Source organism: Geotrypetes seraphini, chromosome 13 (genome assembly GCF_902459505.1).
Source record: "Geotrypetes seraphini chromosome 13, aGeoSer1.1, whole genome shotgun sequence".
Taxonomy (NCBI): domain Eukaryota; kingdom Metazoa; phylum Chordata; class Amphibia; order Gymnophiona; family Dermophiidae; genus Geotrypetes; species Geotrypetes seraphini.
This window is the reverse complement of record NC_047096.1, coordinates 49,249,691-49,263,643: the sequence shown is the minus strand read 5'-3', so window position 1 is coordinate 49,263,643 and position 13,953 is coordinate 49,249,691. Positions and strand designations below refer to the sequence as shown.

Here is a 13,953-nt window from a genome sequence, read left to right as displayed (position 1 = left end):
GCCTCCCACTATCGCCAAAGTATTAATCTAGCACATATATTAGGTCATAAGTACATTATTTTTTTAAAAAACCAAAACACAATTCTCAGGCTTGTTCCCTTTTTTTGGTAATTTAAATAAAAATGCACATGGGCAATTTGAACAAGTAAAATCAAAGAACTCGGATATTACCTGAGAAGGTTTGGTGCCCAGACGATGGCGATGTTCTTAGTGTGCATGTTTGTGACGGCACAGTAAGTAGCCAGATGTGACAAATGTCTCATGAGGTACTCCAACGTCCTGACAAATGACAAGCAATGAAAACTGTGTAAGGCGACAGGTTGGGAAACCAATCATCACAAGGAGAAGAGACTAAGCCACAAACTATCCTCAGCTCTGCCCTGTCTTCAGAGTATTACACATCTAGCAGGGTTGCAAGAACAACGGAGGTCCACGTGGCCTAGTAGCGTGGCCAATCTGAGACCACGCTACTAGGGAGAAGGTGAAGCATGAAGGGAAGGATATGAGGCAGCGGCTCCTTCAGAGCAGCAGCAGTCGCTGGTTTGCATCACTGTCTGTTGAACAGAACCTCAATTAAACAGAATTTCAAATCTAAAAAGTCTGCTTTGCAATTTTGTTCCTCCTCACAGAGAAACAGAACTCTTTGGAGATCACCAAAACTAAGAACAGGACTGGTGCTCCCTTAGGGCATGCACATATAGAGCATGGCTCAAATGAATCACCCATAGCTTTTGATCATATACTACAGAAACATGGAATATGGCAGAAGAAAGGGACCCAAAGGCCCAAAATGTTTGCCCAAATGACAATGCCAGAGACTCCAGCTTATCTCAGGCTTTTCCTTTATCCTTCACAGTTGAGGTTCGCTGTGCTTGTCCCAAACTTTGTAGAATCCTGTGACTCTTAAAATCCAGTCTCCACTGTGAGGCTATTCCATACACCCACCATGGTTCTATAGGAATTTTCTAATGTTACTCCTTCAATATAAGCAAGTTCCATCTTATTAAACCAAGGGGCTCATTTTCAAAGCACTTAGACGCACAAAGTATCACAGATCACAGCACGGTTACTATGGTAATTTGTGTGTCTAAGTGCTTTGAAAATGAGTCTCCTAACACTTTACAAGAAAGAACAATAAGAAAAGATAGTCTATAAACCACTAGAGGGAATTGCTCTAGGCATCAGTACATTTTTCTTTCAACAAAGAACATTTCTCCTTTGTTACTTAGAAAACACAGAGGGGAAATACTCCAGAGTTATCATTAATGCAATATAAAACCTTATTGATACCTAAACTCCTTCCTTGTTCACGCCTTTTGTACAGGCACATGCCTAGCTGGGGACGTGTGTACTTTCTGGCATTAATTAACTTATAACAGCTCATTTACACACAAAAAAGGTTTATATAATTATCTCCCTAATGTATATTTTAACCATTTTATCTGTACAATTACGATATAGTGCAATTATTCCACAGTAACCTAATACGAGATCTGTTCAAAAAGTTCCAGCACTGATTTTATAAAAATTTATTAAACAATCTTACAACTTGTCTTACAAAATATTCGTAGATCTGGTTAGTTTTATTTTCCTTCAGCAAATGCATGTCGTTACAAAAAATTTATGGATGGGACCTTAGCATCCAAGCAGGATTAATGAATTCATGTTTGAATCTTCTCGTTTCTCCATTTCTTACTTGCTATCAGTTTCGAAAAGATCTTAAAACCCACTTATTTAAATAATATAATATACATTACTGATTTTCATATTATCACGTAGTTATAATGTACTTTTAATCTATACTTATTTTTGTTTATATTGTGTTTTTTTATTTATTAGTTTTAAAGCTTGTATTAGTTACTTAGAATTTTATTATGTATGATGTTATTATTATATTGTATGCTGAGTACCTATTGTGTAAACCGCTATAAACTGCTGGTTAGGTGGTATTTAAAAATAAATTATTATTATTGGGTCCCCTTCAAAGTACTCCCCTTCCCTACATATACACTTTTCCCAACACCGTTTCCACTTCTGGAAACAGTGCTTAAACACTTCTTCAGGAATCGCCAAAAGTTGCTTTATGTTTTCAATGGTGTCAAATTGCTTTCCTTTCAGTGTGGATTTAAGTTTAGGAAACAAGAAGTCAGAAGGGGCCAAGTCAGAAGAGTAAGATAGGTGGAGAATAACTGTCATCCCAAATTTTGCACATATTAAGGGGATGAAGGGATGAAATACTGAAAGCAAAACAAAACGAGAACCAACAAGACCTGCAGTGAAGATGCACAACAAGAAAGCAAAACAAAACTGCAGGAAAATGTACAGGCTACAGGAATTTATTAAAGTAACAAAAAATCTAAAAACAAATACATAAGCTATATAAAATGCATCCAAAGAACTGGTAGGAAGAAAGGGAAGAGAGAGGGAGAGACACGGGGAGGTATACAGAAAATAGAGGGGTTATAATGGGCATGGAGAGGAAAATAGGGAGAGGGACAGAAAGGTAGATGCTGCATGGGAATGGTACACGGACACAGAGGGGCAATGCCAGACATGGGAGGGGATATATGGCCACAGAAGGAAAGTGCTAGATATGGAAGAGAATAGGAACACAGAAGGTAGGTAAGTAATGCAAGACATACCTCCTGTTTTACTAAGATGCACTAAGTGTTTTAGCGCGTGCTAAAAATCTATGCGCACGCTAACCACTAATGCGTCCATAGACTAACATGCACGAGTTAGCGTTTAGCGTGTGCTAAAAAGCATAGCGCACCTTGGTAAAAGGAGCCCATAGTATAATGTTGATAAATACAAGGAGATGGACAAAGTGGAGAAGCTGGACAGGGAAGTATAGGGGACACAGAGAAGGGAAAGATAGGTACACAAAGATAGAAGATGGAGAGAAGAAATGTCAAGTAAGCAGGAGACCCTGGCAAGTGAGTTAAGAGAAGACAGAGGGAAACAGAAACCAGAGCCTGGGATCAACATGACTTGAAAAATAAAATGACCAGACAACAAAAGGTAGAAAAAAATAATTTATTTTCTACTTTGTGATTAGAATATATGAGAACTGAAATATTTATCCTACTAGTGCTGGTTTAGGCATGGCTAGGACCCAGGGCAGAAATTTGAAAGGGGAACCCCAAAGTTCACTATTAGCCCATGCCATCTTCAGCTTCAAGCAGGCTTAGGGCTCTCTAGCCATGGAGCAGTTGCCCTAATTGCACTCCTTGGCCTAACACCATCCCTGGCATGTATGGTCTTTATATTTTGAATAGTATGAGAAGAAATGGATCTTTCTATTTCTTTGGTATTATAGTAGATGGAAGGTGTAGCTTCTTGGGATTTTGATTTTTAATTTATGTTTATCATTTTTGGTCAGCTATTATGTATTTGGCATTTATGTTCTGTGTATGTGACCAAGGTATTCTATTAGCATAAATTTTCTATGTAGCATTCAGTTTTCCTGATAGTGGAGGGGATTATTTGTGAAGTAAGACAGGCTTTGTTGATCTTTGTTCTGTATTTGTGATTTATAAAATGACAGTTGCACAGAATATTGTTTCTTTTTATACTTTAATATGATTATTTAAATATGAAATCATAACTATGAGAATGGGCGGATGGGATCAGACTGAGTTTGAGAGGATGGGAATAGAGCTCGCAGGGACAGGGACAGGGACAAGCCTTGTCCCCATGTCATTCTCTACATGTGACTCTCCATCAGCTAACACTGAAAAAGATACAAGAAAAATCCAAAGGAATATGCAATACTGTACATCCCTAGGAAAATTAACTGCCATATATTTTAACATAGGTTGCAAAATTTATGATGAATTTAAAGGCCAAAATTAGGATTCAAGACAAAGTTAGACAAGTTCCTGCTGAACCAAAACGTATACAGGTAAGGCTAGTCTCAGTTAGGGCACTAGTCTTTGATCTAAGGGGCACCGCGTGAGCGGACTGCTGGGCATGATAGACCACTGGTCTGACCCAGCAGCGGCAATTCTTATGTTCTTATGTGAGTCTATCCACAGGTCCAACATTTACCTTCCTCTTTCCTACCTACCCATGCCAGGTATAGCATCTCCCCACTTCTCCTCCCCACCATCCCTCTAGGGTCCAATGTATACTGGGGTGGGGCCTTTTCATAAGGCCTGTGCTCATGTACGCTCTTTCTGAAGAACTCCTATCATTCATTTTCTGTCAGAACGAGGACACAATGTTGATGCAGACCTGAACAGAAAGGACCTGTGCTGGCACACAACATATTTGCAGCTCCCCCCCAAAAAAAAAGAAAAAAAAAAAAGATAAGCACAGGTGAGAACATAAGAACATAAGAAGTTGCCTCCACTGGGTCAGACCAGAGGTCCATCGTGCCCAGCGGTCCACTCCCGTGGCGGCCCATCAGGTCTATGACCTGTGAAGTGGTTCCTGACCATTTCTATAACCTACCTCTACTTCTATCTGTACCCCTCAATCCCCTTCTCCTTTAGGAACCTATCTAAACCTTCCTTGAATCCCTGTAATGTGCTCTGGCCTATCACAACCTCCGGAAGTGCGTTCCATGTGTCAACCACCCTCTGGGTAAAAAAGAACTTCCTAGCATGTGTTCTAAACCTGTCCCCTCTCAGTTTCTCCGAGTGACCCCTTGTACTTGTGGTTCCCCACAGTCTGAAGAATCTGTCCCTGTCTACCTTCTCTATGCCCCTCAGGATTTTGAAGGTTTCTATCATGTCTCCTCTAAGTCTCCGCTTTTCTAGGGAGAACAGCCCCAGCATTTTCAACCTGTCAGCCTATGAGAAGTTTTCCATACCTTTTATCAGTTTAGTCGCTCTTCTCTGGACCCCCTCAAGTACTGCTATGTCCTTCTTGAGGTACGGCGACCAGTACTGGACACAGTACTCCAGATGTGGACGCACCATTGCACGATACAGCGGCATGATGACTTCCTTCGTCCTGGTTGTGATACCCTTTTTAATGATACCCAGCATTCTGTTTGCTTTCTTTGAGGCTGTTGCACACTGTGCTGATGCTTTCAGTGTTGCGTCCACCATCACCCCCAGGTCCCTTTCAAGGTTGCTCACCCCTAGCAATGATCCCCCCATTTTGTAGCTGAACATCGGGTTCTTTTTCCCTACATGCATAACCTTGCATTTCTCTATGTTAAAACTCATTTGCCACTTTTTTGCCCACTCTTCCAGTCTCGTTAGGTCCCTTTGCAGGTCTTCACAGTCTTCCGTGGTTCTAACTCTGCTGCAGAGTTTGGTGTCATCAGCAAATTTAATAACCTCACATTTCGTCCCCGTCTCCAGGTCGTTAATAAATATATTGAACAGGAGCGGTCCCAGCACCGACCCCTGTGGAACTCCGCTTGTGACCCATTGCCAGTCTGAGTAATGGCCCTTTACTCCAACTCTCTGTTTCCTGCCTGCCAGCCAGTGTTTGATCCATCGGTGGACATCCCCCTGCAACGCGTGGCACCACAGCTTCTTAAGCAGTCGTTCGTGTGGTACCTTGTCGAAGGCTTTTTGGAAGTCAAGGTAAATGATGTCTATGGATTCCCCTTTATCCAACTGGCTGTTTATTCCCTCAAAGAAGTTCAGCAAGTTTGTGAGGCACGACCTTCCTTTGCAGAAGCCGTGCTGGCTCGCCTTCAGTTGTCCATTGTTTTCTATGTGTTCGCAGATTGTGTCCTTAACCAGTGCTTCAATCATCTTCCCTCGAACTGAGGTCAAGCTCACTGGCCTGTAGTTTCCTGGGTCACCCCTTGATCCCTTCTTAAAGATGGGCGTGACGTTTGCTATTTTCCAGTCCTCTGGGATCTCCCCAGTTTTTAAGGATAGGTTACATATTTGATGAAGTGTTTCCGCTATTTCGTTTCTCAGTTCTTTTAGTACCCTTGGGTGGATGCCGTCCGGGCCTGGTGATTTGTCGCTCTTCAGTCTGTCTATCTGTCTGAGGACATCCTCTTTGCTTACCTCTAGTTGGACCAATTTTTCATCATGGTCCTTGTTTGTGGTCTCCTCGGGTTCTGGGATATTGGATGTGTCCTTTCTCGTGAAGACTGACGAGAAGAACTTGTTTAACCTGTCAGCTATCTCTTTTTCCTCCTTTATTACTCCCTTCCTGTCTCCATCGTCTAATGGTCCCACTTGCTCCCTGGCTGGTTGTTTCCCCTTCACATACCTGAAGAATGGTTTGAAGTTTCTTGCTTCCCCCGCCAGTCTCTCCTCATATTCTCTTTTTGCTTGCCTAACCACTCGGTGACAGTCTTTTTGGTGCCTTTTGTGCTCCTTCTGGTTGTCCTTTGTTTGGTCCTTTTTCCATTTTCTGAATGATGTTTTCTTGTCACTTATCGCCTTTTTCACTGCATTTGTTATCCACGCCGGGTTTTTGATGCTGGATCCTGGGAAAGATGGGAGAAGGGGAGATGCTGGACCCAACATGGATGCGTAGGAAAGGATAGATGGGATCAGAGTGACTAATAGGTAATCACCACATTTTCACAGTACTTCAGGGGGAAAGTGGGGATGTGACATATACATGAGAACAACTTATGAACGAGAAACTATGGTGCTTAATTCTTCAGTACATAAAACAGTTTGGGTGGCAAACTCTTTTCATGGTTCTCATCTTCAATCCTGCACTCATTCCACTCGCACTGATAAAAGATGTAAGCTTGGAGCTAACACACAACTAATCTTTCATGTCTGATGCTACAAAGAACACTGATTGCATACCCTCTTGCTAGACTGTCTGCAGTCATGTCCTGGCATGAAGATTTATGAGCTGTTGCATTCTTTAATGCTATATTTCATTTTAAGTTGATACACAACACTAAATTCCCTGGAGAAGCTCAATTCATTTTCTTCCTTCACATTCGGCCCATAATTTGGATTTTGTAATTTTTATTTCTTAGTAGAATATTCATTCTTACTAGATTCATGGTCGTGTGAAGATATAAATGAATAAGAGAAACACATTGCTCAGATCAACCTGAAGATGTCTTTACTCAGTCTATGATCTACATGAATTAAACAGCAAATGATATTGTTTGGTCAAAATAACTAGGTGGACAGGCTTCCCCCCAGCTCTTAATTCTATCTCAGAAGAGATCGAGAAAAGAAATCTAACACAAAAGTGTAGTTAAATATTGTTCTACAACAGCAAAATATGTACTTTGCGTGCTGTGTTGTCTATACTATGCTGTGTCACAATCTCTGAATTATTTCTATTATTCAGCTATATCTTTATATCTAATCTAATCTAATCCTTAGGTTTGTATACCGCATCATCTCCACGTTCGTAGAGCTTGACGCGGTTTACAGTAGGAGAAATAGGAAGGAACTACAACAGAGGGTTAGGTGTGAAGAAAATTTAGAGGACTTGGGATGCCAAGATATAAGAGTTTCCTTGATTCCTAAGTTGGAGGGAGACTTACATTTTTTGAGAAAAGCCAGGTTTTCAGATGTTTGCGGAAAACTTGGAGAGAGCTCAAGTTCCGAAGAGGGGAGGTAAGGTTGTTCCAGAGCTCAGTGATTTTGAAGTGGAGGGAGATCCCTAGCTTTCCTGTGTGGGAAATGCCTTTTAGCGAGGGGAAGGATAGTTTTAATTTGTGGGAGGATCTGGTGGTATTAGGGTTTGAGGAATTCCAAGAAAGAGGGATAAAGGGAGGGAGGATACGATATAGGATTTTGAAAGTTAAACAGGCGCATTTATAGTGGACCCTGGCGATTATCGGAAGCCAGTGGAGCTTGGCCAGGAGCGGGGAGACATGGTCAAATTTACTTTTAGTGAAGATGAGCTTGGCTGCGGCATTCTGAATCCGTTGGAGTCTGTGGAGGTTTTTCTTAGTTAGGCTTAAGTAGATAGAGTTGCAATAGTCCAATCTGGAGAGGATGATGGATTGGACAAGGAGGGTAAAATGTTTTTGATGGAAGCAGGATCTAACTTTCCTCAGCATGTGAAGGCTGAAAAAGCATTTTTTTACCAAGGATTGGAGGTGGTCATTGAAGGACAATGTGGAATCAATGATGATGCCCAAGACCTTGCTCGAAAACTCAAGCTGCAGAGAGGAGTCAGAGGGTAGTGGGATGGAGGTGGGTAGGTAATCTAGTTTTGGACCGAGCCAAAGAAGTCTTGTTTTGGACTCATTCAATTTCATTTGCACAGTGTGGGCCCAGGATTGTAGGTTCATTATACAAGAGGATATGTTCTTAGACAGGTCGGTGAGGTTCGAATCGGTCTCGAGGAGGATGAGGATGTCGTCTGCATAAGTGTAAATTGTTTCAAGGGGGGATAGGTGGAGGAGTTTTAGGGAGGACATATAGATATTGAAAAGGATAGGGGATAGTGGAGAGCATTGCGGGACTCCACAATTCGGTTTCCAGGGAGAGGATGAGGTGCCATTCATGTTAACAATGTAAGAACGAGAGCGGAGGAATTTAGAGAACCAACCTAGGACTGTGGAGTTGATACCTATCTCAGAGAGTTGGTAAACAAGAATATCATGGTGAACAACATCAAAAGCAGAGGAAAGGTCAAATTGTAGGAGGACGGCGAACTTGTTTCGAGAGTGAAGTTGTTGAACACTTGAAATCATAAGAACATAAGCAATGCCTCTGCTGGGTCAGACCTGAGGTCCATCGTGCCCAGCAGTCCGCTCTCGCGGCGGCCCAACAGGTCCAGGACCTGTGCAGTAATCCTCTATCTATACCCCTCTATCCCCTTTTCCAGTAGGTAATTATCCAATCTTTTCTTAAACCCCATTACCGTACTCTGCCCTATTACGTCCTCCGGAAGCGCATTCCTGGTGTCCACCACACGTTGGGTAAAGAAGAACTTCCTAGCATTCGTTTTGAATCTGTCCCCTTTCAACTTTTCCGAGTGCCCTCTTGTTCTTTTATTTTTTGAAAGTTTGAAGAATCTGTCTCTCTCCACCCTCTCTATGCCCTTCATGATCTTGTAAGTCTCTATCATATCCCCTCTAAGTCTCCTCTTCTCCAGAGAAAAGAGACCCAATTTCTCCAATCTCTCAGCGTATGAAAGGTTTTCCATACCTTTTATCAGACGTGTCGCTCTCCTCTGGACCCTTTCGAGTAACGCCATATCCTTCTTAAGATACGGCGACCAAAATTGGACGCAGTACTCCAGATGCGGATGCACCATCGCCCGATACAACGGCAGAATAACTTCTTTCGTTCTGGTCGCAATGCCCTTCTTGATTATACCAAGCATTCTATTCGCTCTCTTAGCGGCCGCTGCGCACTGTGCCATCGGCTTCATTGTCATGTCCACCATTACCCCCAAGTCCCTTTCCTGTGTACTCTCATTCAATAATATCCCTCCCATCGTATAGTTGTACCTCAAGTTTCTGCTTCCCATATGTAATACTTTGCATTTCTCAACGTTGAACTTCATCTGCCACCTCGTCGCCCATTCCCCTAGCTTGTTCAAGTCCCTTTGCAATTCTTCGCAGTCCTCTGTAGTCCGAGCACCACTAAATAGTTTGGTGTCATCTGCAAATTTTATTATCTCACACTTTGTCCCTGTTTCTAGATCATTTATGAATATATTAAATAGCAGCGGCCCAAGCACCGAGCCCTGCGGTACACCACTCGTGACCCTCCTCCAGTCCGAGTAGTGGCCTTTCACTCCTACCCTTTGCTTTCTACCTTCCAACCAGTTTCTGATCCATCTATGTACATCTCCTTCCACCCCATGGTTCTTCAGTTTCCGGAGTAGACGTTCATGGGGCACCTTATCAAAGGCTTTTTGGAAATCTAGATATATGATGTCTATGGGGTCTCCTCTGTTCATTTGTTTGTTAACTCCCTCGAAGAAGTGCAATAAGTTCGTTAGGCACGATCTCCCCTTGCAGAAACCATGTTGGCTGGTTATCAGAAGTTCGTTCCTTTCGAAATGTTCATCGATGCTTTCTTTTATCAGAGCTTCCTCCATTTTTCCCGGAACCGAGGTCAGACTCACTAGTCTGTAGTTTCCAGGGTCATCTCTTGATCCCTTTTTAAAGATGGGCGTAACGTTGGCTATCTTCTAATCCTCTGGGATCACTCCTGTTTTTAGGGATAGGTTGCAAATTTGCTGTAGTAGTTCCGCTATCTCCTCCTTTAATTCCTTCAGAACCCTTGGATGTATTCCGTCGGGACCTGGGGATTTGTCAGGGAAGACAGTAGGGATTCGGTGCTGAAGTTAGGACGAAAGCCATATTGATAGGGTAAAAGAATAGAGAATCTCTCTAAGTATGATGAGAGTTGGGAAGAAATGATGGACTCTAGCATCTTGGTTAGGAGAGGGATATTTGCAATTGGGCGATAGCTGGATGATATGGAAGGGTCAAGGTCAGATTTTTTCAGTAGTGGGGTCAAGGCGATGTGACCCATTTCTGGGGAGAAATGGCCCGACTGAAGGGCGGAGTTTATGAGAATGGTGATAGAAGAAATAGCCTGAGCGGGAATGTTCTCGTATAGGTAGGAGGGGAATGGGTCCAAGGAGCAATTACAGGATTTCAGTTTGAGGCAGAGATTGAGGACCAGGGATTCAGATACGCGCTCAAAGGTGGTCCAAATATTACTATCTTTTAAGGTCTTAACTAAAATTGTATCTAATATATATTGGTTATGGGGCTCCCTTTATATCCTGCATATTACAATTATCACAATCAATATCTTCTCTTTTCAGCACATGATACAATGGTGCAGACTGCGCTCAGTGTTGAACATTTCTCCATAAACACAAATCCCTGGGATTCTATATAGAGCGCCCAAAGTTGTGTGTACAACTTTGGGCATGCTTACGAGACGTGCATGGTAATAAGTTGGATGATAAGCTCTGAACGATCAAACACTGGGAGCTAACCACCAATTATTTATGTTAATTGGCTCTCGTTAAAATTAATGCATCTGTCAGCGCACTATTCTATAAGGCACAGTGTCTAATTCCTAGTGCCCCCATGCTGATTCTCAGCTTCCATCCCCTAAATGAGTGAGGTCTTGCAATACAAGTACGTATAGTATTTTGCATTAAAATTTTTGAGTTGTGGAACGAGTCGTCTGAGTTTCCGTTATTTCTTATGGGGAAATTCACTTTGATATACGAGTGTTTTGGGTTACAAGCATGTTTTCGGAACAAATTATGCTTGTAAACCAAGGTTTTACTGTAATGTATAAAATACAAATGACTCGACATGGGCCGTGTTCCGGCAAAATAAAAATGGTATACTTGAGTGGTGGACTTGAATACAAAGTCCCCGGCTTATACTCAAATTAACAGTTTTCCTCCCTTTTTTTGAGGAAAAGTTGTTGACTCAGTTTGGCTTATTTTTGAGAATATATAGTACTTCTTTTCTTTTGTATCTGGGACAATGGAGGGTTAAGTGACTTGCTCAGAGTCATATGGAGCTGTAGTGGGAGTCAAGCCCAATTTCTTAGGCTGCTGCATTAACCACTAGGCTACTCCAGAAGCAGCCCTGTTAATGTGACCCCATCCACTGTCGACGTGACCCATTTACGATTCCGACCAATAGTTTGGGGAGCGCTGCAGTAGATGCCCCTAAACATCTACCAGGCAAGAGTTGGAGAAGAAGGAAGGCAATTGGCAGTTTCTAAGGGTCTGAAGTAACCTTGTAGGCAGTGACAAAAGAGCCACGAGGTCCTCATCTGTGGGCAACCGTCGTGTATCGCAGGAAGGGGATAAATGAGCACTGACCTGTAATGAGGCGGTGGCAGTTGCTGAATGACATCATGGATTTTCACCAATCGCTCTTCATCTGTAGCAGCAGAGACAGCATCCTGTCACAAAACAAAAGAAATGAGAATGCTGAATATATGTTACACAATCACCCAAAAAATGGTTCCTCATCTAGCATGTTTGTCTTTCCATCGGCTAATATTTCTTCAGATTTCTTTTCTACCACCTGTTTCCTCCCTTCTTTGGTCTGTAGGTTTCTCAGGAGAAGGAATTTAAACTCTTTCTCATCACAGTCAGGGCTGATTCAAGGGTGTTCAGTACTTTAGGCAAATTAGCTTTGTGCCTGTCCCACTGACCACAACTTACTTGTCACTCTTCCTCCCCTTCATTGCAGCCAGCCTGCAAGCAACATTCAAAATGCATAGTCATGGGGTCAGCGTGTCCTAATCTTATGCACTTTTACGCTGGTTGTCATTTAAAGGAGGCTATTTATGTGCATAAGTCAATGTTTTACATACAGAAATGGTTTATAAAATAATCCTCTGGTTGTCTACGGAATTATGTCAATTAACCCTAAGAAGCTGTCCGCATCCAAAATGTATTTTTCTTTTCTCAGTGTGTTTCTGTCACAAGCTGTACTGTTGTGCAGGACTGGAAAGATACAGAAAAATAAGATTTTTTTTCCTTTTTGTTCATGAGGCTGGAAGATGAAAATTTTGCTCTGCTCAGAAGAAAAGGAGAAAGATATGTTTCCCCACCTCAGATTTTGTCCATTTTTATTATGGGCCTTCACATCTCTAATCACCAGTGAGGTGAACACAATAGGCAATATTGTTGTTATGATGACCATCTCCTAAAGTCCAGTTTAAGGTGAATGGACTACTGATCTGTACACTGCTAAATAAATTCCAAACAGGATTTCACAGACCCAGTGGTGTAGTAAAAGGGATGTGGGGCGAACCACCCTGGGTGCCCTTTGGTGGGGGCACAGCACCTCTCTGCCCCCCACCCCTTCCTCACATCCTCCCTTCCCTGCCCCCATACCTCTTGGCCAGCAACTACTCAAGCCAATTGCTTCTGTCCCGACTGGTACTATATGCAAAATGGTGCTCCCTAGAAGTAGTTGTACTAGATTACTGCTAGATGTACCATTATGGAGATGGGATGAGGGAAGTGATTAGGGGCTGAGGAGAATGGCACAGGCCTACAGGTTCCGACCTGGGAGCATTGGGCCATTGCTTTGAGGCCCCATGCTCCCAACACAATAAAATAATCCCAGTGCACACCAAAAGTCATGTTTTGTGTTTTTTTTATAAAGTAATGAACTGCTTTACATCATTGAAGCAGGGCAAGACAAGCTACTTTAGAGCTCTTTAAATTGTGTTACTGGGCCTCGGCTATGGAATGCTTTGAATGGCTCATTGAGGCTATGTAAAGATCTGAAATCCTGTAAGCAGCCAGCCGGCGCTGGCACCTCTCCTCCTCCCCAGCGTCTCGCGGCACACCTGGCGTCTCAAGAGGCACACAGTTTGCGATAGCTTAGGCTATAAGTGGAATCAAAATGTTTAAAATAAATAATAAATAAACAAACATGAATGAAGGCCCTAACGTAGCTTCATAATTTCCCTCCTAAATGACAACACAGCTGACAACTCCAGATGGGAGATTTCTACATGAAATGTTTGTGAAGACTTACAGAAAATTTTTCATACAGCTGATAGGTCAACAAGGGGTTGGGAAGCTCTCGGAAGTAAAGCTTACAGAGGGAACCCACGCAGTGAATGTCCTGAATATAAACATCTTTCGTCAGGTCGGGGATCTGTTCCGAGTCAAATTCATGCCTACAATGGATAAGGAAATAAACTATATATCAAAGATAAAGTTTGCATTTTGTTTCTTTATGCAATATGATACTTGTGTTGCGGAAAGATTAAAATATTCCTAGTTCCAGAATATTGCCATACAAGTTTTCCTCCAACAGCTCCATCAAGTTTTACTTCTGGAAGGTAGAAAAAAATTAAGTCAAAATCACATCTCGTGTCACTTCTCTTCTAGGTGTGGTATAACTAGAAGCATACATGTAATTTTCAGGGTCTCTTTTGAAACTGCTATTACATATATCAAGAACAGTAGCCAAATACAGTATGAGGCCTTTAAAGCAGCCAGCAAAATGTGACCAGGCTGCAGATTTTTGCAAATCTGGCCATTTAATTGCAAAATGAGTGAGGTTGCAAATATCCAAGG

The 13,953-nt window shown here is 42.3% G+C and overlaps 1 protein-coding gene across 9 annotated transcripts in view; it reads right to left on the bottom strand.

Annotated features, from left to right (window-relative positions):
• The window catches only part of ARHGAP32 (Rho GTPase activating protein 32), a 786,874-nt gene that overhangs the window by 29,613 nt on the left and 743,308 nt on the right, over nucleotides 1-13,953 (bottom strand). For all 9 annotated transcript variants that reach the window (XM_033918046.1, XM_033918043.1, XM_033918048.1 and 6 more), the window contains 3 exons: nucleotides 13,406-13,550; nucleotides 11,728-11,810; nucleotides 172-279 (listed from right to left, as the gene is read on the bottom strand). In XM_033918046.1, the coding sequence (XP_033773937.1) occupies nucleotides 172-279; nucleotides 11,728-11,810; nucleotides 13,406-13,550 (336 nt within the window). The remainder of the gene's footprint in view (nucleotides 1-171; nucleotides 280-11,727; nucleotides 11,811-13,405; nucleotides 13,551-13,953) is intronic.